This window comes from Glossina fuscipes, unplaced genomic scaffold, assembly GCF_014805625.2.
Source record: "Glossina fuscipes isolate IAEA_lab_2018 unplaced genomic scaffold, Yale_Gfus_2 112, whole genome shotgun sequence".
Lineage (NCBI taxonomy): Eukaryota > Metazoa > Arthropoda > Insecta > Diptera > Glossinidae > Glossina > Glossina fuscipes.
The window spans coordinates 6550659-6578640 of NW_023998455.1; the positions used below are offsets into that span (position 1 = coordinate 6550659).

General features: G+C 35.6%; 1 protein-coding gene and 1 long non-coding RNA gene across 2 annotated transcripts; both read right to left on the minus strand.

Annotated features, from left to right (window-relative positions):
* Positions 1-12329: 12329 nt before the first annotated feature.
* Positions 12330-14232, minus strand: LOC119639447. The gene is made up of 4 exons (XR_005247543.1): positions 14017-14232; positions 13705-13927; positions 13389-13561; positions 12330-13301 (listed from the first exon to the last, which is right to left on the minus strand). It is a non-coding gene; the product is annotated as an uncharacterized LOC119639447 (long non-coding RNA).
* Positions 14233-17295: 3063 nt separating this feature from the next.
* Positions 17296-27495, minus strand: LOC119639327 (synaptic vesicular amine transporter). The gene is made up of 10 exons (XM_038036629.1): positions 27258-27495; positions 25209-25370; positions 22658-23203; positions 21390-21493; positions 21170-21332; positions 19874-19914; positions 19496-19804; positions 18028-18375; positions 17837-17973; positions 17296-17769 (listed from the first exon to the last, which is right to left on the minus strand). The coding sequence occupies exons 1-9, from the start codon at positions 27493-27495 to the stop codon at positions 17881-17883; spliced, it is 2004 nt and encodes a 667-aa protein (XP_037892557.1). The 3' UTR covers positions 17296-17769; positions 17837-17880.
* Between the last annotated feature and the right edge of the window lie 487 nt (positions 27496-27982).

Consider the following 27982-nt stretch of genomic DNA (forward strand, 5'->3'; position numbering starts at 1 on the left):
TTTTGATACTGGCTAGCGAAGTAGGTGATCACTTAACACACTCACATTCACTACACATCCACTTACATCTTATAAATTTATAAAGATTCTATTGGGCAAAATCACGTTCATGAACCCCCCAATTTCGGCGAACTAGTCAGATATCGTTAAGAGCCCTTTGAGTTGCTTAGCATGCTACATAGTGCGAATATTTACGTATATAGTTCGCAAACAAATTTGCGTATTCCTGAAGTCGTATATGTATAGCCTATAAGATTGTCGAATTTAGAAATTCTTTGCATGCACGGTCTAGCGACCGACTTTAAAGCCTTACCTAGTTTGGCTTGAAGATTTAGCTCTGGTAAATAATAATAGCCCTGGCGTTCTAAAGTCGAGCGAGGCAGCCAAAATAATTGCACACGAAATTACTCCACATGTAAACACACTTTTAAATATTGTAATATGATCTAGATAGAGGTGAAGAGAAAAAAGGAAAAATAAACTCCCATGAATGAAGTTTTACTAATAATATCGTGCAACGTTTAGCAAAGTTTTAGGACACAATTACCAGAGACCAGAGGCCAGAGGCCAGAGGCCAGAGGCTAGAGCACTCTCAGAGCAAAGTTAACAGTAATTTGAAATAAACGTTCGCAAACTAATTTCAAGAATTCTCTATCAATACTGACTGTTACACGGAGTCAGAAAATTCAACGAAGCAATTAAAAATCGTGCTTTGTATTAACGGTTGTAACGTCCGCGTATGTCGCCAATAACGGAATTCCGTTAATTAGTGTCTTTCCCTTTGGGTTACTACCGGCGACTGAGAAACAGATCCAGTCGTTCGAGAAAGAGTCGTCGTGTGAAAGTTAATGTGAAGACATCGTATTGCATTATCGTTTTTGTATGCATGCATCATAAGGAAAACAAGAAGAAAATGAAGGAAATCAATTCATTTTAAGCAAATACAACAAATAAAATTTGAACACGTAATCCGTTCACGCTAAATGTGGGGATTGATTAATTTACAATTCAAAGCGACAGAAAAAGAAAAGGAAAGAAAAGACACAATTAGGTAAGTGAAATATTAAAAATTGTTTAAAACTTAGATTCAAAAAAGATAAAATAAATGGTTAAAAACTTTAATCTAAAATTGGTCCTACCTACATGTGCATATTTGCGATATTTTAGTAGCGAGCGAGTTGACAGTAGAAAGTCAGAAAATGTAAATTTGTTCTTTACGGTGTACACGCATATATAAAATCATGTTACCAAACACATATATTTAAGGAGAAATTTATTGAGAAGGAAGAGAACATACCGGGTGTTTTGCTACAACATCCCCAAAATTAACAAACAGGTTTCAAAATGACAATTTGCAACAGATGCAAAAAGGTATAATTTACCAAAAGAAAAGGAGACATAAGATAGCGGAACTCTATTAGTATTTATATCTCTTCATAATTTTTCTTATATTAAAAAAAAAAAGAAGAGAATAATTATGAAAATAGAAAAAAAAGTACAAAGTCCGTCTGTGTACATAAGGGTGGGTTTTTGCGAGAGGAAATGATATGCTCATACGGTGCTGACTGGCAAAAATTAAAGAGAGTTGAAAAGAAGCATTGGAGCACCGTTGCAAACGGGCTCGAAATATATGAGAAAATTTCATTCATTTTTTTTTTTTCTTTTGATAATAAAGAACCACTATAATAAAAATAAAATAATTGCATTACACATTATGAATACATATATATAACATTATTTAAAACATAAGAGAATACATAAACTACAAACACATATTTTTATACTTATGCGTCCAGATTAATCCATTGCAGAGAATTTCATTATAATCCTAGTTATAATCTCTAAACCATGGACCTTATAGAAGCTAAATCAATAATCAGTGCATGGCGACGATCCTGGTCACTCTAACAACAACTCTACACCGAAGCTATTTATAATGTTTAGGGTGCAGAATGTAAACTTCCGTATTAGACACTTATAAAAATCTCAAATTTATTCCCCAGCCATCGGACCACGTTTGCGCTTATGTTAGCCACAGCTAAACCAAAAAATTCAGGCGGCGAACTTTTGTGCCGTCACCAACAAAATCTTCGACATTTTTCTCGACGCTTTAGGCAAGTTACAGTTCGAAATAGTGGTAGATGGAGAAATGTGACCGACTCCGCTGTAAATGCGGTTAATAACACCGATATTTTATATAGATAGGTTAGTGATGAATGCAATGAAAATAAAATGTGGTTGGTTGAAAATTGCGTAATTTGGCGACATATTACGATGACAGAGACTGAATGCAGTCTTATGTAAGGGAGCCATAAGACTAGTTTATAGCGTGAATGTTTATAATAATTTTTTGAGGAGACTTTTGCATCTGGTTGAATTTGATGAAAAGATCACGACGACAGAATGATTGTTACACATCTAATTGCGTAACATATAGGCAAGGGAGAGAAGTCATTTAAGAGTGTCGTAGACGATGCTTCTTTTGTAGGATATGTGCAAGTGCATGTTTGTTTTAAGCTTTATAATGCAAGTGAGTAATTATTACAGATTTAACTAATAGGCATTTTTTTTTTAAGTAGAAGGTGAAATTATCCATGTTCATAAGCTATGACTTACAGATATTTCGCCTTATTAATAATAATGTTAATAATTCTTTACACTTTTGCAGGTAATGTTACAAAGGGGACAGAAGTGTTGCAACAATTACTTTTGGGCTATAATCGCCAGCAACGCCTGATGAAGTCATTTTTCTGTCGGTGTTTCTACGCGTGTTCACAATCACTCTTCTTTTCATAAGGGGAAAAGCGTACGGCAAATCGAAAAAGGAGATTTAGGGCTGACATTGGCCAGCGGCGAACGCGAATGTATGGAAAAAACAAAGCTACCACCGTGCATTCAACTGCTGCGACCTCGATTATTCAGGAATATGATTATATGGCGTTATAATCATCAAGCATTGTCAGCAGTCTATCCATCGAACGTCGTCATCCTCGTAACAAGCATCAAAAGTTCCGCCATTGTCATATAGGCATCCTAAGATAAGTAATCCGACATATATCAATTAACGTAAGCCTTAACAATAGATGTGGCCTTCTTATTGCCTGTACCTTTGGGGATAAAACTTATCTCATCGTAAAATCGTCAGAGAATTATGTATTGAATCTTTATAGGAGGACATGCTTCATGATGGATTCTTTTGCTCAAATATTTAAATTCTTTACACGATGAGCCTGCGACCGATGCTCGAGATCTTTTATTCAGTTTTGTTCACCTAGCGTCTACTTCAATCTACTCCACCAAATTTTATGATATTCATAGAGAGTTAACAATACAAGAATTCCCCGTCAGGCAACAGCAACCCATAAAACCCTTCAATGGAAAGGAATATATAAATATGGAGAACACCATGCTAGACTGTCATCAGATAGAAAACATTACTATCATACACATGAGGGAAAATCATTGTCACATTACACTATACATATTTTTAATTTATTTAGCATTTAAAGTATTCATATATATCATAAACCATACGTGAAAGTAAAGCAATAATGTCGCTGTCGTCAAATCAATGAATAGTGTGAGGACCCAAAGTCGTCCCCCGTTTTGGCCTCACGGCCAACCTCACTCCGTCTCCGGTGAGGGGAAGGTAGTGCTAGAGTTAAGTTAGCATTAGAATAGGTTAAGGTAGTAGTAAGAATAGGATAGCGATAGGGATAAGTTAAGATAGAAATAATATTGAATAGAATAGATTCAGATAGAAATAGGAATAGAGAAGGTAGCAGTAGGGCCAGGTTAAGCTTGAAGTTTAGTTAAATTTGTCTGTTCTAGACGCTCGAAGAGAGAATCGCGAATAAAAGAACCAGTCTCAGCAAAAAAATAAATTTTCTTGCGTTTTTCTTTCCTCCCTGCGCCGCTGAGCTGCCTCAGCCCTCACATCCTCACAACAGTTGTAAAAAAAATTTGTTTGTATGTAGGTCATTCTTTCGTATGGAACAACAAATATGCAAAATATACAATAGTTCATAAGCAATTTTAAAAAACAAGACAAAAAAAGCTACAAGAGAGAAATCATAGAAAACTAGCAGCAAGAACTTGAAGAATGTAGGGATAAAATCACATAACAACTTCAAGCACTCTCTGTCTTCTTATGATTACAAATATTCGCATCAGTTCTGATCCAATTCATTTTCGGTTCAATTTCCTATTATTAGGTTTATGTGATTGTTTTTTAGTAACAAAGGGAAACGATTTTATTCAAACACATCTGTATACTGAGGACAAGCGGGTGATAATTTATGAGAAGGAAATCGTTTGTTAATTATTGAACACACAACTGAAAATGAGCAGTTTGGCAGTGTGGCAAGCTTTGATGGAGACAGAATCTCGGTACAATTTTTGTCATCGCTTTTTTCTTTCCAACCCGGCCTTAGTCAGCCACATTCAATATTAATAACATTGGGTTGATGCGTAATTATCAGGCGTTTCTTTAATTTATGGACGCACATATTCTTCTACTTTTAGGTTGTAAAAATGCGTGTCGATAATCATACTCATATTCGTCATATTATACTGTAACATTTTGAGAAAGGATGGAAAGTGACCCAATCATTTGGAGAATCGGCGAAAGTAATGGTTTGCATGGCTCCACCGCGAAACCAACCACAAAAGTGAAGCCGAACGTGACCGCATTTTCACCAATTTGAGTCATCCTTTAGCAAATCATCGTAAACGGGGTTTTGTTATTGATTTGTTATTGGAACGGGGACGATGAGTGTCAACAGTGGCGGATTGCAGACACAAAAGGCAAGGGCTCAACTCGACCGCCTTCACGTTGCAATCGAGACACATATTGAGCGTCGTGTTGTCGCATGCGTCGCCAATAAGGGCTAGGAACTGCTTCCATAACCGCCATGTTCTCCCACAGAAGCGCCTACTGTTACAACGATTTCAATAACTTTGTGGCGGTCGTCGAAGCATGGATCGCCCCCAAGAACCGTGAGCCAGGATTATAATTAGAAGTATTTAAATGTTTTAGAAATTTAAATGCAATCGATGCTGTTTACAATTTGGGCAAAGTTTATGAATAATGCAAGTGAAATGTGCTTAGCTTAAAATCGAAAATCGCACACAATTCCTGCTTGACTTGTTAAACAAATTGCGAGAGTTTGTAAAAACTAGAAGGAACAATAAAAGAAACGTAAATAAAAAAAAAAACTTCGAAATACGGCGTCGGTACCGGCCGGAGATCAAACGACAAATGATGAAACTGACAGTAAGAAATACAATGGTGCTATGTAAAAATGTCTAACGTCCGCTTATATAGGTGCAGGGGGTTTCCTCGGCTACTTTTTCCATTGTTCCGCGCACAAGACCAATAATATAATAGAGGAATTCCGCTCAAATATTTCACTTTTTATATGTTCTCAACTTACAATATAGTTGAAATAGAAGAGAGGAATTATAATAAAGAGAGACAAGTTGAAAGTCCGCTTGCATAACATAAGGATAAATTTTGCGTTCTGCAACTGGCATACCTTTTACAATCCATACTCATTAAGCCTCTGACAAATATAGACATATCGAGAAACAGATCAGGACAAGCTTAGAACATTGGGAAGAGCGAAGTTAGTTCATGACGAGATCCTGAAAGAAAATTTATGTTTTTTTATGAAATCCACGGAACGCTACACATGTATAATAAACTAAAACAATCTTTCTCACATAACCGATGTTCGGGAGGAATGTACCATTTGTATCCATCAACTTCAACGAGAGGGGTAATTAAACCGGTGTTGTGGTTCCCGCACCTGAACTGAGTTCCAAATCCGAGTACCGAGTGGGCGGTAGCACTTCAACAACACTTCAAGAACACTTAATGAGTTCATAACAAGGGCGGCCACAAACCTTAGTCTTCTGCATTTCCTTTTTCTTTTTTTTTGTAAAAATAATGAATAATAACGTGCATAGGATTTGAAGAAACAACAAAAAGAAGAAAAAACAACAAGAAAAAGAGTATGCAAATCTCTTAAAAGCGAGGTATAATAGAAACAAGCCCTGCTCTCAGCAACGTTACAAATGTCAGTTGACTACATTTGCAAACTAATTGTAACGCCCACGTAAACAGTCCAAGTAATTTTCAGATTATTTATCAAAAATGTCATCTTAAGAATTTTTTGCAAACAACATTTGTCATTCGGATATTAAAGTTCGGGCAAGCGAGAATGAAAGTTTTTTTTTTTGTAATGTAAAATAAATTTTATTCACGGTTGGAGAGAACTCATTACCACCAATATGGCAAATGGTAGGCGCCACCACAATTGTAGATTTATCTATAAAAAAAAATATTTGTGTAGCGTTGCGTAACAATTTGCATACAAATACTATGACAAGCTAATAGACAGGATTGACATAAATCATATTCTAATTCATTTTTTATTTATACACTTTTTTTTTGTTTTGCTGCAACAACACGGCTAGTCGGCTAGTCAGGCCTAAACATAGCCTCCAGCTCTTAAAATACCCTACACAAATATGGCGCCTTTTTATCAACAAAAAGCAAAAAAAAAAAAGATTCAACATTATAACTACTTTATTATGACAATAACATTTGCTTTATAAAAATATTAAGGAGATGTAATGTGATAAGTATGGTACACTAATGTGGCATAATACATACCAAAGTTAACTCAAAAATTATCACACGTCCACAGCCTTGACGAACAAAATTGATGATCCAAACACGGTCCACGACAAAGTCTATATTACCCACACACTTATTTATAATTTTGTTTTATTTAAACCGGAAAATTCAAGTGTCATTTTATTAAGCATAACAATGAAATTCAATTAATCTGAAATCATAGGATTTGCGTTGCAAATAGATGATGATTTTATTAGGTTAAATATTTAATCGGTACCAGGAATACCGAAAATGAATTAAAATCCTTTTACGTCAAAAAATGTTCTAAAGGAAATTTCACGATTAAAAACACGATATGCTACGTCGTTGATTACAAAATGTTACAATGAAAACGTTACAATGTTACAATGAAACATTAATTAGTACTTGAAGGAAGAATCGAAAGGAAAACGATGTACTCTATAAATGACAGAAATCAGTAACGATTTTCAAGTACACAACAACAATATTGAGTTCCAGTCTCATCATTATCACCAACAGAGGGACATCAACACTCCAGTCCTGTTTTCCTTTTCTTACCACTTTCTTATATATGCACCATAATGTCTTTCCATTTTCTTTTCAGATATATAATTAATTTAGTTTCAACATGAATTGGTCGAGCATAAAAATGGCGTCCAACGAAACTCCAAAGAGATATACAATTAATTTAATTTCAATACGTTGGTATGCCATATGACAAAAATGGAAACCTTGCGATGGCAAACTGGAGTATATCAAAGCCAGGAAGTACCGTTATATATACTGTGTATATATAAAAAGTTATTATGAACAGAATTATTTTTTTTGTTATTATCAAAAATTATTTTTATTTTTTTCTATGCTAAAGAATAAGTGGGATTTCAAAGTGAATAATAGATAAACTGCAATCAACAATCAAACAACTTCTATCGCAAAGTTTTATAATTATAATTATTCATTAATAGTATATAAATATACAATAGTATATATAATACGCTCATAAGCGTGGAAAGAACAGATAATAAACTTCATCACTTTGTTTGTAACAACGAAGGTTCTATAAACTGTATGATCAAACATTCTCTCAGTCGCTCTGTCTCTATCTCTCTGTCTCCGTCCTTATGTACGTATGTGTGTATTTTGTCTGAATTACAAAAAAATAAAATAATCGATTTTGCGTCGCAAATAAAATTTTATTTGCATGCATGCATACAAATATGTGCGCATTTGGTTTTCCTTAAAAGTCAATTCGCTTGTAAACAAAAAATCAGCAATAAAATTTGAACGGAGCGTATGAGTAATTGCTGAAAATTAAATAACACTTATACATTATTGTTGTTGGTTTTGTTGCACAATACAAAGAGCAGCTAAGTACAAACAAAACTTAATATACACTATGCACAAAGTGCATTTGTCAAAAAAAATCAAAAATAAGTGGAAAAAATATTCTTTTTTTTCTTACTCTTTAAGTAGTAAATGATATTGGAATATGGATATGAATAACAATCTGTGTTAAATAAATGAATTATCAGAAGGGTTTTACAAAGCGAACAATTTCTTTCTTCAAACTTTCTTGGGTAATTAGATCAAGTCGGTTTTTACGAAAGAACAATTTAAACTGAACCATGCATAAAGAGATAAATATCTCTAATAATAATTTTCAGAGCGCATCTATATTTACAACAATGACAATATAGTTGAATTTTGGATCCACATATAGCATCCTCGTCTGGATATTAAATGAACGGTATATTACTATAACAGCTACATTTGACTCTAATTTCACAATATTTTAAATTGAAATTACGACGAGAATGGTAGACTACATTTGGTACGCGCGAGGATAATAAATATATATGTTGGAAAAAAGTTGGTAAGGGGTTAGCCGACGAATTGACGGAAAAAACAAACACGACCATAACTATAGAAGATGTCCGTATAAAATGGGTGACACTTAGAATGAGCCTGAAACGATTAAACAAATCGAAGGGAACAGGCTACACGGGTATGTGCGCGTACTTGTGGTACGCGCACAAATTAGGATTGCACCATGCTGTCAATAGGATCACAACGCAAATGTTATGTTACGGAGAAAGACCCGTTGAGGTAGAGAGCGAAATCCAGAGCCAGATAGTGAACATATTTTAGAATATAATGAGTCAGTTAGCGGAGATTTTTTGGGGTTTTTTGAAACGAAGAACAAACACAATAGATATAATTTAAGGAACAGAACCTGGATATACGACGAGGGACCAACAACGTGGGCGGAAGCAGCGCGGAAGAAAAAGAAGCGATGCCTTGAACCCGCTGCTCACGAAAATGAAGGCCAGGAAGTTCAACGAGCTGATCACGTAGTGGACGTGGAGGCGCAGAGGAAAAATAACCGAATTACTGAACCCGCTGAAGGCCGGGAACTTAAATTCACAATAAATACGGAGGCGCTGCGGGAGGTTAAGTTCTCACGACAAGGTTGTGCAGCTACACTTCGACGAAGTGTACGCAAACGAAAAAACAAAATATTCTCGAACCGAGGATATATTATACGGTTGCGGCTACAACAACACCGAAAAAATTACGATAACGAAAGAATACCACTCAGTACTCTTCTTCGGTGTACGTAGCCTGCTGACAAGTTTCAACATGGTGATCAGTGCCACCGCCATAACCGCCTACAACGGAGCTCCAGACGAACTGGACAGATGCTTAGGTATCGCAGAGGAGGCCGGCCTGGAAGTGAAAGCAGTAGTCTGCGACAGGAGCTGCGCAAACGTGCACACAGTGGTAAAGTTCAACAACGGAATTTATAAACGAAAGCGAGCGGACAGCACCGTTTATACGATATACCATCTGGTCGACTATATACATCTAATGCATTCAATTTACTATATAATGGCAAGGAACAAGTAACTGTTCGACACTTCCATCGTCACCAGGGCACATGTGGGAAAAATTCGCACCTCAAATTATTTACTACTTTGATTTGCATCTCTTGTAATAGTTGATCTTGACGATAAGCAACGGCAACAACAATATATATAGGAGAAGAAGAAGACGAGCGTCATTTCAAATATTAATGTCATCGGAAAATAATGTCGTCAGAAAAGAGTAAGTAGAAGAATTTAATTTATTATTTTTATAATTTAATGATACAATTCTTGTTTTCCCGATAGATAAAAAGGAAAGCGGAAAGCCATCATCGGCCATGCAAGAAGGCGCTGAAAAGACTAAGTAGAAGAATAAAATTTATTATTTAAAGAGAAGAGGTGCACATGTTTAAAAAATACTTCTTCTGGATCGCTCAAAGAATGTATGCAGCTATTAACTTCCGCTACAATGGCAAACGTGCAGCAGAATAATTCATAAAGAAAAAGATATACGAACATACAAAGCCTTCGATGCTCTGACTGTATTATGCAAAGTCTTACACACGGGCAAGATAAGCAGCGCCCAATCGGAAGGACAGGAAGAGGTGCTGGCGAAAGTGAAAACGCGTTTGAAAGATAACTTCCAGACGGCCGTGGTGACTAAGCCCACCTTGAAAACCATCGACAACTTCGTGGAGATAATGAATGGACTGCTGGAGGCTTACCCTGGCATAACTATACACGCCTACAGGGTAAACCAAGACCTCTTGGAAAGATTTTTCTGCAAGATGGCGCCAGGCAGGAGAAAGAGAACAAGACCCGTGGAAGATGTGATGAAGCTGGGCATCCGCTTAACCAAACAACAAATCGAATTTTCGAAAAGCGGATCCAGCTCTGATGACGATTATCACCTGATTGAAAAGCTGGATTACGCGACACCAGCCCATGCCGAAGATGAGTTTCTGCCATACGACCTGAATAGGGCACCATTCAAAGTAGGTGGCAGACAGCTAAATGCAAACGAGGCGACATACTTCAGGGTGCTCATAGGCTATGGAATAGCCCAATACATCCGTAAGCAGCTAAGATGTCAAGAATGCCTAAGCGACCTAACGCTGAGGAAGGAAGAAGCGTTCTCCGAAATTGATGGCAAACTAGTCGCCAATGACCCGAAACACGAACAAATCCTGGCCCATAAGCAACTGAATGCCGAATTTCCGAAACACAAAATATTTGAAATTTTTTTGGCAGCCATGGGCATCTACTTGACAATTATGAGATTTCATATGGTAGACGCCAACATCGACAAGCGCATCCAGGCGACGATAGTGAAGCAGCTTGCCTTCTTCAAGGCGTCAGGATCCTGCTGTAGCGGCAGTAAAAAAAAAAAGGCGCCGGCGCAAGAAACGAGGGGCGCCGATGCAATTGGACACAACAGATTTACGCCACAAAATCGAGCGGTTAAGGCGCCGCAGAAATAATTATGGCAACTCAAACACCTCAAACAAACCGAAAAGAAAAGAAAGAAACCAAAAAAATATCCACCGCACTAATCTTCTAGGCTTCATGATACATTTGTTACTGACTGGCAAAAACTGGGTGCAAGAAACAATTGAAAATGTGTTGTCATTTTAAAGGAGAAGTCGTGCTTTAAATACAGCAAAGTAAAGGTAATCGAAACAGTATGTAAATATATTTATAAATCACTTATTTGTAACTTATGTTCAAATCTTTATATTTAGATAAAAAACCAAGTCCAACTCGCTCCGCTCATCGCCTCACATCGAAGAAGATTCGCTGCATGCTAAAGGTTGACTCGGGCGGGACAGATACGTGACAACAAAAATGTACGGATTGAGACTAACAGAGAGTAAAAGGTAGGTTTTCAGGGATTTGACGTAGAAGAAAAACTGCTGACACAAGTGGGAGATAGGGTAGCAGGGGAAGAAGAAACGATGGACGTGCAGGATACAATAGAGGGGACAGAAGAACTGGCTAAGGTGCCATACGTAGCAGATAGGGTAGATGCATAAAGCCCCGTTAGTTGTATGGACGAGATGTACACCAGCGGACCATCGACATGTGCACACACCTGTACATAGATAAACAAATTACAATTTTTCACAATGGAAAATAAATTTAATTTCATTTACATCTCTTTCGATGGAGTAACTGCCGGCTTGATTTGCATCTAATCCTACCCGACATAAATGAAAGGTTATAGGCCGACGAAGAACGTAATTAGGGCTAGGTAAAGCGTCAGACCATTTAGTAAGAAAGTTTCGACAGCCAGACAGTCTCCATAAAGGTTTTCGCACGTGCGTAACTATCTGCGGATATAAAGAGCAACTTTCTCAAAAGAAACGAATCCGGTATCGGATTTATTAAGGCTTCATGTTTTCTTCGTATTTGGTAACTTGAGAGAGTGACTAAATGAGCGAAGTTTGAATTTGGTAACTTGAGAGGGTAACTAAATGAGTGACTACTTGTTTGAATGTAAATATTGGAAATGTTATTCTCGATTTATTATTGAACATTTTTTATTTATTTATCCTTTTTAATCTGCAAACATATCCTCATTAACTAAAGAGAAGACAGTTCCAAAAAAAGCGAAAAATGTAAACAAGCCTTCAAGTCGACGAGGCATTCGACGAAGCCTACGATGTATTTCATTTGACGTTGCCTACTTAATACTGCAAGTGATTGTCACAGTACTGTAAGACGGACGATGTAGAAGATGACTTCCTTCTGCTCTTTGTCTTCCGAACGAAAATAAATCCATCAACATCCGCAAATGTCGTACAAGAGGAGGAACAGAATAAGTAAAATTTAGTAAGCCAATTTTACATACTGACCGACTGATTGAGGTAGTAGCCCTCTGGTGTGTATTTCAAACCTATTTAATTTAAGGCATACGAGTAGATATGCAAATTTGTACCGAAATAATGAAGAATAAATTGACATTAGTGTTTAAATGAGAGTAAATCTGTTTCATTTTTCTGAGGAAACAAGATTTCTTGTCAAGAAAATGGGTCAGCGAGGGTAGTGCAAAGCTGCCGACGTGTACGTACAAGCCAATTTCAATTTGAGAAAAAGAAAAAAAAAATTTATGAATTTTATGTCGTAAAGCTTCTTAAGCTCAATTTCATTAAACAGTCCTCTAAGCGGTAGTTCGGCACACAATTACAAAATACACGCATTGTTACTATTTATGTAACTTTTAAAACTCGTATCTGCTCAAACGAGCTTTACGTGAATGCAAGATTTAAAAGTTCCTTGCAAGCAACTAAACCAAAGATTGAGTGAGTTATCATTATCGTTTATCAATATCAATAGTTTACTTCTGTGTCTATCCTTTTTTTTTACATTACAAACTTATCAATTGCCCTCTCTTGATATATAGTCAAAGTATAAAATGAATAATAATTACATCAATTTTGTCTTTTTTCAGCTTAAATACTATAAATTTATCTTAAAGCTTCGTCTTACCTTAAGAATAATTACGTTATCGAAGGTTCATGCTATTTCAGTTCATGGTTTATGATGTTGAAGTATGGACGATAATCACTCAGTGAACCTGCCTTCGCTCAGTCTTATTATAAATTCAATTTCAGTAGAAAACTATTTATTGAAGTGTTCACATCCTGCCTTTATATGGACGAGTTGATGTACTACAAATTTTTTTCCACTAGGAATTTTCTGCCGATATATTCATTTTTGGGATTTATTGTATTGAAAACAAGACCAATTTAAACCTCCGCAGGTGTGTAAGGCTGCAAAAAGAGACAGAAATGAATTATTCAACATATGGGAATAGAAGAGCGTTTACTATAACAGTGTTATATTACATTTAAACTTACGCAACAACGTCCATGGAGAACCTTCTTAAATTATTTTCAAAACAATGCCGTTTCTCATCGCTGGCGTTTATATACAAATTATTGCTTAACAAAATTTGAATCATATCGCCGGTTTGTAATTTGCTTAGCTCGAGTTCACTGTCTGCGCTGTGAAAATTTGATACTCGCTAATTCTGCAAAAAAGTGTAAAGGAAACTTTACTTAACTGTCAGTAGTAACGCGTAGATTGAAATAAGCTCGAATGCAAATATAGTTTGAAATAAACTTGATAAAAAAAATCATGTACGAATTTCATGGAACAGAACATGATACTTACTTTTGATGAAACCATGTGATCGTCAAATTTATATATACCAATGATTAAGTGCATCATTTTTGCAGAAAGCGGTATAATGACCGCTCTCCATAAAACCATAATGATTTGAAACGGCGTATAAACGATATAGCGTAGATGTAGAGCGAGATTCTGCAATGGGAAGCCTAAGTAATTCAATTTCTTTTTGTAACTGGGACTTGGCGAATCAGTATAACCATAGAATCTACGAAAAAAAGAAAAATTAAATATATAAAATGAAGAAAATATATATATATTCAGGTAATGTTGTCTTCTTCTTCTCCTTCTGCTTACCGTTTTAAATGTATGACCAATACATGTCACAGCCGAAAGTAAATGACACAGCCGAATGTAAATGACACAGCCGAAAGTAAATGACACCGCCGAAAGTATATGTTTACCAATTTCTTCTTCCTTTTCTTTTTAATAGAGCAATCTTCTGTAATTACGGCTAAAAAGGATGACTTCCCTGCGTTACTAAAAACGGTAATAGCTTGATTATCTATAAACTGGCGCCGTTGGCATATACATATGGCTTTTATTTGACACGCCGAAAAAAAATTCTCACATTCTTGCAGCTTATCTATTTTATTCCCAAAATTATCTTGTTTGCGTTTTACCTTGCTTTGAAGCAAATTCATTTTGCTTTTCGAGGGCTGCCAATATTTTATTTCATTGTATTAGTCTACTTGAAAATAACAAGCAGAGCGAACCTAAAGAGATGTAATAAGGCATAGCGAACTTTGGTAGCCCTGTTATCTTTTTTATCCTGTGTGGAAATTCAAATTTTCACGCTTTTTACAATGTTTCGTGGAAATTTGCTATATATGGATACAAACGAATAACACAGAAAAAAAAAAAAAAATAAAAATAAAAGAAGAAATTAAGACTATTTTAAATTGAAAAGTTCTTTACCTAATTTATATTTATCTTGTACTAATTTTAAATTTTGGTATATACTCGAAAGACTGGAAGACCTTTTCTTTTCTCTAAATTGAATTTTCACTAAATTCACAAAGGAAGAAAAAATCAATACAACTTTTGTATTTTCCGGATTTTAAGTATATGTCGCTTGTAAAATTTTCTAAGATTTTATTAAAAACGTTAGCGTATACTATGTTCAAATAGAAAAGTTAAAAAATCAGCTGTCATTTGCATCTGCACTTGGACGTTAATGTGATTGAAGATTTTTCAAATTTTATTCGTTCGTATGCTTGATCTCTTGGTGTCACACGTTTGAACATAGTTAAGATAGTTTTGCAGTTATTATTAAGCATCACGAAACTGCAAAATCCAACAAAGCATTACTGCTAATAATAGTACCAAAGGCGAACGACGTTAAGTTATTGCGCAGTTTCCTTACGACAAACATATGCCTATGAAACAGTAAGTAATTATCTTGTCCCGGCTCTGCACAGATTGTCTATGGCTGATCGTCCAAAATACATTAATTGCGCGTCTCTCACCGCCGATGTTCATGTAAAACCCTTACTCGAAATACTCCACTGCTATTCTCTATACAATGGCTATGACGCATACAACCTTTCTTCGTTTTATTTCCAGAGTTGCCTGCCTATAATTACTTTAAAAAGGAATGTCTCTAGCTTACAGCGTTACCGCCTTTGTCAATAGCAGAAACGAATTCCTTTATGAAAGACGAACATTGCAAAATATTTTATTTAAAATGTCAAAAAAAAAGTCGCTAGAATATTAACGAAGATAAAGTTGTTTTTATTGCTATCTATCACTATGGCACCATATATCGTCAATTTTTTCTTTATTTTAATTTTTTTCCCGCCCCTTATTTGTTATTATTCGCGTATGAGAAAGAAATCAAATTCATCACAAAAAGAATTAAGAACAAAAGGAAAATTTAAAAACGCTGAAAAGCGAATTTTCCTTACGACAGAGATATACCTATGAAATAGTAAGTAATTATCTTGTCCCGTCTCTGCACAGATTGTCTACGGCTGATCGCCACAAATTACATTAATTGCGCGTCTATCGCCGTCATTGTTCATGTAAAACCGTTACTCGAAATACTCCATTGCCATTCTCTATACAATTGCTATGGCGCATACAAACATTCGCATTTATTAACGGTGAAAATATTGGTCGCTATTGGCCTTTAGTTGGCCCGCAAATTACATTGTATATACCTGAGAAGTACTTAGATTGGAACCAACAAAATCGTACTTATCGAATATCAAAGACCTTCGCAAACAAGTGAAGTCACTTTCATCGATGTGCCTAAATTGGTTCCATGAAAGATTTTTGACTATATCTCGCTGATTTCTTTATTTCTAAATTTCTTATGCAACGGAATTTTTCGCAAGCATTTCCGTATTTTGCTATATTGTATATGCAATATCAACAGTTAACTGTTTAACCATATAAGATTTTTAATTTTTTTTTTTTTTTTTTAATACATATAAACAAATTTCTCAAATGGAAAAAGAAGCAGAAAAAATGACAAATGAAACGTCTAAATTAATTAATTTCCCACACATTCGTTTGTGTCAACTTTCAGTTCAACATATATCTTTTATTGTTATTCTTTATTTAAATTTATTTCTTAATATGTATAATTCCTCTGTCATGCAGACTTTTCAGATCGTTTGAATTGCCCCTAAAAGAGTTTTCATTAAATAAATAAATTTTACAGTACATTTTTTAGATGGTTATGATGATTATTGGTTCTCGCATGATCACGATTATATTATTACATACATGACAATGGGATGAAAATGGATTCATAATTTGTGTCATTGTCCATAGTTGCGTCTTGATCAAGATTTTTATACATTGCCGATATACTCTCAAATACTTTATGCCTGTAAGTGTAATAGAACTGCCTCAAGTTGAAGGTGGGTGCATGGGATAGGTCTCAAAGGAGTGGGGTTAATAGTACTACCAATCGTGATCGTCAACGTAGAAGACATTTTTACCATTTTAAGCTTCTGTTCCAAAAATTTTCCGTGGCTACAGATTTACAGATCAGTTTTTCAACATTCACTATAAGAATGTAGGCTTATGGGGTATGTACAGCGTTTGCGCTCCTCTAGAATATGAAATGTTCAAACTGAATGAATGCGTCTTTGCATCCATGGTGATCGCAGTCGAAGTTGAACGTGCCAAGGATTTATTAAAAATATGCCACTGCAAGTCGTTGGCACTGCACCCATCTGTGACGATAAGAACTTTTTACTGCTTTTGGGTTGCGGAGTAGCGAAATTCGTAGGTATCTTGCAAGATGTTGAAGTGGCAGGTGATAAATTCGATAGCCGTTATGTGTATATAACGGTTCATCGTTGAGAGCATGTACATAATCGTGGACCTTTACTATAAGCGAAGTTTATGTTCAATGACCGTACCAGCACTTACGCTGCTTGGCGGCAAAGCAACGTTTGACGAAAGGCTGGGTAAAAGGCAGCGGTTACATGATTGAGCTACCGGATAGGTTGTAGACTCTACGATTTATGCTAAAGTCAGTTCGAGAAATTTTAACGGAGCTAGTGGCAGGAATAGTAAGCCACGCTTATCGACTCACGATGATCGTCATATCTAGGAAGATTTTCCTGGTCATGTTAGTCGCATACAAATGGCTCAAAATCCATTAGGGGGTAAGAATTTCGAAATTTTCCCCCTCCCCTCCAAAAAAACATATATACTGTTTCCCGCGTACAAAAGAGTCAACAATGGTTTCGCCCGTTTCTTTCAAAATACATTAATAAAAAATGTATATTTTTCTTATGTTTATCCTCACTAGTAACTAACTAATCATTGTCGTGAGCTTCATATTACGCTCTTTCGGTCCTGAGGTATCAGCAACGTACAGATTAAGTAAATACCGAATTAGTCTAAGATTAAATTTGTTCCTGTAGACAATTATCCTTTCATTGTCTTATTTAACAGAATTTGAGGCCTCTATTTATTGCGCCAATAAACTAAGTTCCTTTAAAAGCAACTGATACGAATTTAAATCATCCACACAATAAGTTATCGCAGGTCAAACCCTCAGCGAACAGGCGAATAGGCGTGAGAAACCTGTTAAATAATCAAAAGTTGATATATTTAATTATTTACTTATTTACTTTAAATCAATTTTACTTACATCTATAATTAAGTGCATACTGAGAAAATACGTCTAATGCTAAACTATTTCAATTCAAGAGTATCGTAAAGTTGCCGATATTTAGTACCATATCCGGAATCATTTAAAAGCATCTCATTTTGCTTTTCACGTAACAACTGAAAATGTAATTTAAAAAAAAGCTATAGCTATAGGTATCTAATTAGTTTTACCTTAGGATCAAACATTTGATATGAATATAGCAACGCCGATCCGTATAGAATGTTAAAGGCACCAATAGTACGCATGAGGTAGTCAAAACCGATTGCTTGCGCCAATTCGCCTCCTATTAGTGGTGCCAAAAAATAAGCCAAACTGACAGAAGTCTGCTGGATCGCATATACGTTTCCATATCTTAAGATCGGATTAACTTGATTAAGCGACGTCGGCTCCTCATGAAAGAGAATGTCATCCATAAATTTAGCTAAGAGGGGAACTAAAGCAGCATCCACTATACCAATACCCAAACCAAGTCCAAAATGCGGCACTAATAGATGGGCGACAGAGGAGGCACGTGGTATCTAATAATAGATAGTTAGATTTATTTGCTCGCTTTTATAAACATGATTTTTAAATGTGTCTATCAAGATCTTCGCTGTCTTTCTTGTAACACCGAGAGGAGATTCTGTATGCATTATCGGCTGTTATTTAATTGTTCAAAAGCACATTGCAAGCATAGGCTTCAAATCTGCTATATATATGGCTGTATTTCAAATGTGTTGAAGAGAAAGCTCTTCCTTCCATAAATTGCCATCGCAAGGATAAGAACTGGGTTTCGGTATCGTTGCTACAATTTTTCCAATCTTTTCCTTATAAGGGTTTACGAATGTAGATTGAGCACAAAAATACGTCGACAGAAGTCAGACGAACAGACGTACACGCAAGCTTAGGTCGAATCAGAATCACTTTTGCTAAATTGATCTATCTTAAACCCTTCGGGGTGCACACAACCGTAACAGACTTCTACAACAAATTTCCGAGATCGTGATCGTGATATTAGCAGGTAGACAGATAGACAAAACGATTGAATACATAACTAACAGAAGCAGCCACGTACAGTACGACGAACTTGAGGAATTTTGATGCATACAGCTGAGCAATGGCTGCCTGCAAATTTGGGTATCATTACTCGTCTATTGTAATGCTGGCTGACTGACCTTCTATTATTTATCTCAAAATGGTGCAAAGGTCATTGTCACTGCCAAGCCACTGCCGACAAAAACCTCACATGTCTTCCTGTTTCGAGCAATCGGCAAAAGCTAAAATTGTGTTCAGGTCTCAATAATAGTTGCGCGCCATTAGCCGAACTAGAAAACTGTTATATATAGGATAGCGTTAAATATACATATTCTTGAGCAATATAACATATGAGACGGAGGACGAAAGTCTTCAAACGTTAGCAGCTAAGGCTGTCGGCTTCGTTGAGAACTTTCAACAACCATTGCGAAGTGAATGGTCTTCAATGCTTCGTACAGGACGTGATAGAAAGAGAGAGAGAGAGAGAGAGGAGAAAGGGTAGCACAAGAAAAGCAATGCTTTCCAAAGAGCATTTGCTCATTTCTAAATATTAACTTTTTTGTAGACATCTAACCCAATTACACATTTAATAATGACAATACATGACGTACAATGTTTACTTACTAACATAGCGGAAATGCCTATCAATATCATGGAGACACAGGCGATTTTTACTTGTCCATATTTGTAAGCTATCGATCCAAAGAAATTAGTGCCTACAAAATAGCCAACTGAGTCGGGTATGAAAACAGTGCCCAATTGCCATCTTGTAGGTTTTAAATGCTGCATTAACCATATAGGCAAACAAGGTTCGAGAACAGCCATTACAGAAGTCGAAAACCATATGGCTAAGATTAGCGCTAAAATTATTTTGCTCTTTAGTAAAAGCTTCCAATTTGACTGTGAATGCTGCATATCCGTTATCGCCAGAGACTGCAACAAATTAATTTCTTAATAATGTATGTAACAGTTATTGATTACCGGAATTAAATTCGAAATTACCTCCGATTGCGTAGAGAGATCCATTATTATTAACTGCATTCCTGGTAGCATGTAAATAATTAAAAGCAAAACAAAAGCACTAAGGATGGTAAACACATTTCAAATGCTGAAATCGTATTAAAGGACGAACCCATGGTAATAGGTTAAAAAACCCTATTTTTAACAATTTTTTTTGGATGAAACGAGAGCTGAAAATATTACGAACACTTACAATAGCGATACCCTTCTTGTTCACACTGAGGCAAGCAGGGTGTCTGCTCCAAATTTTAAGCAAAAAAATTAAGAAAGAATTCTATAAAGAGGCAAAGGCGCCCATTAGATATCATACATTATTTCTCTTAGTTAATAATACACAAAAAATTGTACGTTACTTTTATGTACACGCATAATTTTCATGAAAGCACTCATACTCAAACGTCAACAAGTTCTAAATTTAGTGAGCTTAATTTACTTTTCAGCGATTTTATTAATTTTCAGTTGCCTCCGTAATCTTAAAACGCATGTTAGGCTTTGTTCGCGTAGAGAGGGCTGCTTTCATGATGTGGTCTAAAAAATCGAAGGTTGACTTGCTAACAACAAATTTTCCTCATAAAATATTAAGAATTCGATTTTTTGACGTATAAAGCCCAAATATATCTTGGGGATCCTCCAATATCCGGGCTTTGATGAAAAGTTTGCCTTTACATGAAAATAATGTGTAATATTTGGTGTAGTATTACCAAAACGAGTGAGTAGATATACTAGGCCCAGTACCTATGCAGGGCACCTATGAGTCCGCTTTGCTCGATTATAATATTCTTATTGGTTTTTTATAGTTCTTAGAAATTTTCCCTTTAACCAATACTACTTGCCAATACTGTGAACGAAACATGAAGCTTAGCTATGTTAAATTTGGGAGGTAATCATCTATGAAAAATTTGGCTTTCGCTCTTTGACGAAGAGGCGGAATACCAAAGCGAAAGCTAACTCAACGCTTGAAAAAAGCTGTAAAGCTCACCAACAAACGCCCAATATAATCCTATTGCGGAAAGTATCGGTAAAGATTTTCATTAAATGAAGATAAACCTAAGGTTTTATTTGGATGCTTTGCTAACTTGAGCAGGTCAAAGGCAAAATTTAAGTTCGGGATCAAAAATAAACCTTAACTTGCAAAGCCGTTCAAATCAATTCCACTTAAATATTAATTGGAAAAACAAAGCTTCTAAACCTCTGACATGAATGTGCTCTGCAAACTTAATATAGGATATGTTAACTAAAATGAACTCTTTAAGCGGCTACCATGATTTTGGATCTTACCTAAGCATATAAATATTACAGTTGCAAGTATGATAAGCGGAGTGGTCTTTCCATATAAGTCATACAATATTCCACCGAATGGATAGCCCATCAGAACACCTAAAGCAATGCTACCCAAAACAATGCCCATAATTTTGGAACGACGATCTTCTTCAGGATAATTCTAAATATTAAATATATATATATGACTTATATATAATAGAAAACTGTACGCTCTTACCTGAGCTATTAAGCTCATACCGCAAATGTTGATGCATGCCGATCCTATACCTTGTATAGCCCGAGCTATTAACAAATCGGCGTATGTTACTCCAACCGCAAATGCTATAAATAGATGCATGTCTTAGATTAAAACATAACGATCTAAGATTGAAATGAAATTGGTCAAAATAAATATCTGCGCTTTCTATATAGATAGGGCAATAATAATTATTAGAAAAACCGTAAACGCTTCATATTTCATTTATTTCAGATTTTTAGCCGCACAATTGAAGAAAGCAACCAATGGCTAACTTGGTCGCTTAAATATGATGCAAAGTCCACCCTACCGACGAATGCTCTTTGAAAAGACTTTGGCTTATCTTTGTTAATCCCGTAAACGTCTACTTCTTGAACGTCCTCGCTGCATACTAAAGATTTCAAAATGAGTTCGATATTGTGCGAACTTAAAATGATATAACAAATTGATATTGTGTTCTGTAGCGGATTTTAGGTTGTCGACAGGATTAGTCGTTCCGAATGTGAACCTTCTAGCAAAAGAAAAGGTTAGGCAATCACTACGCACGACTATTTGCTCATACTGCGGTTCTTCTAATAAAATATATATATATATATATATATGGACAATCACTAAGCTAAGCTAAGGACTAATCGTTTTGATGGCGATCCTTCTAACAAAAGATAAGTTTAGGCAGTCAGCAAACGGAGACGTGCTGCAATTGTATGACCAAAGCGATCTCTCGAAAATGGTTTAATCTTGATTTTCTCAACATTTGATGGATAGAATGGTAGAACTAATTGAGGATTAACAGAGGAATAGTGCTAATGATAATATTGTGGATTTGCTTCCATAATTTTCTCTTTGACTTTTCTCCCAATGTATCTTTGACGATTTAACTTTTCCATAATATCGTCCATAATTGAAGATCCGTTTGTTGCGAATAGACCTACTATCCAAAGCGCCGCATGTTGTGATGTTGTTCCTCACTTTGACCGCGAATAGATTGGTTTGAGTTAAGAAACTTGAAGACGATTTTAGATTTCAATGCAGCACAAATATGCATAATTGAATTGAACTAAATATCGAAAGTAGTGACAAATAATGATATATATATATATAGATATATGTATAGGTATTTCAAAATTTCAAAAGTCTTCCTACAATACTACAAATAAGAAAATTGAATAATTTTTAAGATTGTTGCGACGAATTTCAATTGCATAGGAAAATAAACAAATAAAAGCAGCGACAAATGACTCGCGACTCACCTAACGACGATATCAATAAACAGATAGTGCCTGCAATAATTGGTAAATGATATCCAAATTTACACGACACGCTTCCAACGATTGGATTGAAAATTAATTGCAATAAAGCTTTCATAGCTAACAATATCCCGATGGAACTATTCTCTCCAATCAGCTTACTTGCTTCATTATCTCCTTGACGCATTTCGTCGACGCTCGTATTATAGCTTGTTAACGCTCCCTTAGTACTTTTATTATTTTCCGGACCATTGAATCTATTATCTCTATTGTGCGCATTCATGTGAAATGATTTGAACATTTCATTATGATTCTCCGAGCGAAGGGGTGAAAATTTTGTGTTTATCGATTTGCCGAGTATTGGATGTTTTGTCATAATTGGCAATAATGTTGCATTCGTATCTTCGCGATGATAATAAGTTGGATATTGAACAGTAAACACACTGTTTGGTTTATTAACATTTTCCGCCACTACTCTGATCAATGAAGTGTAATTCTGGGATGTATTCATGCGGTTCATCGATGCTAAATAATGCGGCAATATGGGCACTGCAAACGAAAGAGATTAACGATTTAAAAAAAATGAAACTTTCACAATAAAAAAGTTACTCTTAATTCTCCGTCAAATGGGTATGGGATTATGAAGCCAATCAATAATATATCGGCATATAAGACATCACTCAATTCGTCCGTAGAATGACGTAGAGGTATGTCGCGACTATTAACAAATCTATTGGATTTCTAGCTACAAGTAGTGGTAGAAGTTATAGCTGTTTTAGTGTTAATCAATAATTATCTCCATATTCATAGTATGTCATCCTAGGTATTTATTGAGTGATGTAGTATAAAGTATTTAAAGAAATTTCTTAAAGTAAATTAATTTAAAATTCTCAGCGCCTTACCTGTCGACTTTTTAAGTCAAATTCTTTGAATTCATAATAGAATAGCAAAAAAATTACGATTTTATTATTATTTGTACAAATAAGTTTTGAGCCTTTTTTTTTTGTAAGTTTCCCCATCTTTCAATGCAATTTTCGAGTTACGTGTTGAAAAAAATCTCGTCTCTTAAGATGCCCAACAGAATCAATTTTTGGATGTCGTCATAAGAGTAGAAGACTGCTTCTGTTCGAGTAAACAATATGTCATCTATTGAAGCCTGCGTTAATCGACAAGAGTAATATCTGCTGACAACGGTGGGGAGTGTGGGGCATTCGAGTGCAAATAAGGAGGGCAGACATTTCCTGAACAAGTTTTGCTTCATACTAAAAACTGACGATATCGTGACTTTTGGCATATTACGCCCAATTTTTTGATGAAACTGCATCAACTACTGGAGGTAGTATTCCCTAGCGATGGTTTCATTGGAACAAATTTTAATACATCACGTTCAGCTGACGCCCTCAAATGGCCCCATCAAGAACATTCACCTTTAGCGTCGATGTTTTTGCTTCGCATTTGCTTCTATATCACGGTTACTTAAGCTTGGGACGTTATAGTGCATCCATTGTTCATCGCCGCACTATCCTTTGAATTAATCAGGAAAAGTTAAGTTTCACGCAAGTTTCACTTTTTGGGCACAAAGCTGAATTGAATCAAAATTCCAAGGTTCCATGTTCTATATGTGTTAGTGTGAAAATGCCGAGACAATATTACTCGGCGGCAGATTTTTGTTGATGAATTTGAACGTTTGCAACTCTTCAAAAAAGGTTATGATCGAAGAAGTGACCCGATCTAATCCACTTTCTCTAGGGTTAGATTTGCTATTCGCAGAACTTAATAAATTGTAAATCATTTAAATTATAAACTGATAACAATCTATATTCATTATCAAGCTGAAGTTTCAGAAAAGTAAGCTTAGTACCATGTGTAGTAGTACCAAGGTAGGTAGGCAACACTAAGAAGGACTTGAGATATACCCAACTTTTATTGCACTGCTCGACTCGGAATCACTTTTTGCATTAATCTAAACTTGTCTGTCCCTCTGTCTGTCTGCTTTGTTTTTTTTTTTGTGTTCAAACTACAGGTCGCAGTTTTTGAAATATTTTCATAAAATTTGATACACCGAAGTGTATTGACTCACGAGCACGAACACTAGTGAAAATGATCCAGATCGGAGTCTTTGGACCGCATCACCGCCACCATGTTTTAAGAAGTCATTTCATGAATACCTTTAACAAGCGAAGGTATGTAGGGTATATAAAGGTGGCTGCTTATATTAACGTTAAAGGCTGTACTCACTACTCTTTACATATCAATTAGATATATTAAAGATATGTATAAATTATAAATTATACAAAAATGAAATTTCATAAAATATGCCACAAACACGTATCTTAGAACTCGGTGCAAAAATTGTTTTCATTGACCAACTGACACACCCAAAGTTAACAAAATAATATTGCAGTTTTCTATACATATATATATATATAGTTTTCTGTTAATATAAGCAAAAGATACACGTATAGAACTTCTTTAGTTGCATTTTATAACTTCACTAAAATGAATCTTTTATGAAAAAAAAAAAAAGAAAGAAAATGGTGAAATATATATTTACCTATTACTGTTAAAAGTACATTATCCAAAAGCAGTGTTAAATATATAACGGTCGCAATCATTTGCCGATTATTGGAAGTACGCGAGTTTGAATTTAATGAATATCGCGCTTCACTTATTTCATCGCGATTGAAGGATTGCATCTTTGGAGATTCATTCATTTCTGTTTGGGTCGTGTTATTTTAATCCAAATTTCACAATATCCGAATACCCAAATTAATGTACATTTAACGAAACAAATTGAAATTTTTTTTTTGAATATTCGCTATCTCTTCAACATATGCTAGTCACAGTTAGAGCAAGCAAAAAAAAAAAAAATCTTTAAAAGACTCGCGAGACGATATTGAGTTACAAAAGTTAGAGTTTAATAACTGTTTCAGTCTCAACAACTGTTGCTTCATTGAAAAGCTTCACTATGTTAAGGTCGCTATTTATAGATTTATGCTACATGCCACTTTTAAACGAAGCAATAGCGATTAAACAACCCCCTAATATAAATGTAGCACGCAAGCATATGTGTCCAAAGAAAAGTATCTATGCACTCTAAGTGGAATTCGCAATAATTTAATTTTCGATATGTTTACATACTCACTGCAAGAGAAGGAAAAGTCAAATGTACGTATGTTACACGTATATAAGCACGTATATATATATATATATGAAAGATCTCTGAAGCACATTTCTAGATTTTAAAAAGCGGACGTCCCTTGATTAGTCGATTGAATGACATCTGCGTTACTTTCTACGCTAATACACTTGTATGTAATATTCACATAAAAAAAAAAATAAATAAAATTATTAAAAAGCGTCTGTGCTTCAAGATCAATTAGCTTCATCTTGGGGAGAATTGTCAATTGTACTTTCAATTTGAGCAATAAATGGCGCTGTAGTCCAATATATCCATCCATTTAATATACGGAGTTTTCAAACAATCTATTCATTCTTTGATATCTATCCTTCCACGAGGGCGAGTGAACAGCTGACCATGGCAACTAGGAATTCATCCTTGGATACTCCGATCATGCAAGGATCAATATTGTAAGAAGAAGAGTTTACAATAAGATCACGTTTTTCTGTTTTGTTATATTTGATCTAGAAAGTAAATGCAACACATTTATATACATATATGTCAGTATAGATTTACACGTAACGAATACGAAATTTACTCACATTATATATAAAACACTCATCTTTATACCCCAAACATATCAAATCTTCTACCCAGCAGAAAGCTTTTAGTATATCTTTCAATTCAATACTGAAATCAGGCGAGGCCAAGAGGTTTAATTTTCAATGGAAAAATTGCAAACAATCCGCCTAAAATACTATAGAAAATTATTTGTTAATACCAGCACTTGCGTTCATGATTATAAAACAAGTAAGGGCATGTTAATCGGGCAATGTCGACCGTTATATGTCTTACACCGCAACACCTAGTACAGTATATTCACTCGTTTTGGTAATGATGAACCAAAAAATAACACTGCCTCCATGTAAAGGCGTACTTTCCATGAAAGTTCGCTTATTGGAAGATGCCTGGAAAATCGTATAACGGTATGCAAACTTTAAAATTTAAATTACTTGCTAAAAATTTTATTATTTTTGAGTTTCCATCATAAGAAACTATAAATTATGCTTTCTCTCTCTGTTTTTTTTTCTAGCTTTAATTTTTTGTTAAATTGCTACTCGGAATCAATTTTCATCGTAAAATATTAAAAATTATACCTTCTGCTGACAGTCGTACCATTCGTGGGGTGCAAGAAATCTCCTGAGGTCCAAAATCAATAATATTGTCAACTTACTGATATGAACGGGTCTACGGTCTCCTTCGGCTAATAATTTTATGAGCGAATCTCTCAGACTCCTAAACTTATCTAATTCGTTCACAAAGGGTTTTGGCAACGCTGGATCCATGTATTCTGACCTGAGAAGTAAATTGTTTTTTTCATCCTTTGCCACCTGTTTTCCGTTGATTTCCATGCAAAGCTCGTTCTTGTCTTCTGTAAGATCCCTTAGGCAAAAGTAGCAATTCAGATGGTCACGTACGTACTACCCGATCCAGTATTCCGTGACCGGTAGCTATTAACTTTTTTGTCGAGCTGACCAAATGGTCGAAACTCTTCTTCGGGCTCTTCTTCAATTTCGTAACCAATTTTTTTTATCACTTCATAATCATTTTTCGGTGAGCGTTCATTCACGTATGCTGTTATTTGGTTTTGCGTTAATCTGCTGAAGAGTTTTAAAATACCTTCTGACGGCCTGCTTCGTTTCCTCTGCGCCGCCGCCATTTTGATGAAGAAACATCCCAGAAGAGCCCGGCTTACCCTGTATGAGGCTATCTTAATGCCAGGGTAAAATTTATTATTGTCTTTACCGCGTCAGTAATTAGGCGGTCTTTCCGTAATGTTTTCTCCAGATATTCTTTGGCAGATAGAAGCTTCCGTTGGAAATGTTCCCAAATGTCTGCCGATATTGCACTTCGATGGAACGCGTCAGCGATGTTTACTAACATCTGGTAGAATTTTCAGATGCGCTCGGCACTATCTTGATCCTGATTGTCGGCGAAGGTATTTGAGTCGATTGCCGCTTGGAGTGCCGTTGGGGTGATGTCATTACAAAATTGCATTCCGTGGTGATGACACAGTTTCGAAGACATTCCTCCGCTGCCAGAATCCAGATTTGGCCATGTTTCTACGGCAAACTTGCGATTGCATGCTGAAGTTTAACAATACGCCATCATTCTGTTAAACGCTTTCAAAGCGTTTGCGTTTACTG

Excerpts from the sequence above, each read along its gene's own strand:
- LOC119639327 (XM_038036629.1), bottom strand. The coding sequence starts at position 27,495 with ATGGCGGCGGCGCAGAGGAAACGAAGCAGGCCGTCAGAAGGTATTTTA. Across the intron at positions 23,204-25,208 it reads TGTACTTTTAACAGTAATAG|TGCCCATATTGCCGCATTAT; the intron begins GTAAATATATAT and ends TTTCGTTTGCAG. Across the intron at positions 21,494-22,657 it reads TTTATTGATATCGTCGTTAG|CATTTGCGGTTGGAGTAACA; the intron begins GTGAGTCGCGAG and ends ATCTATTTATAG.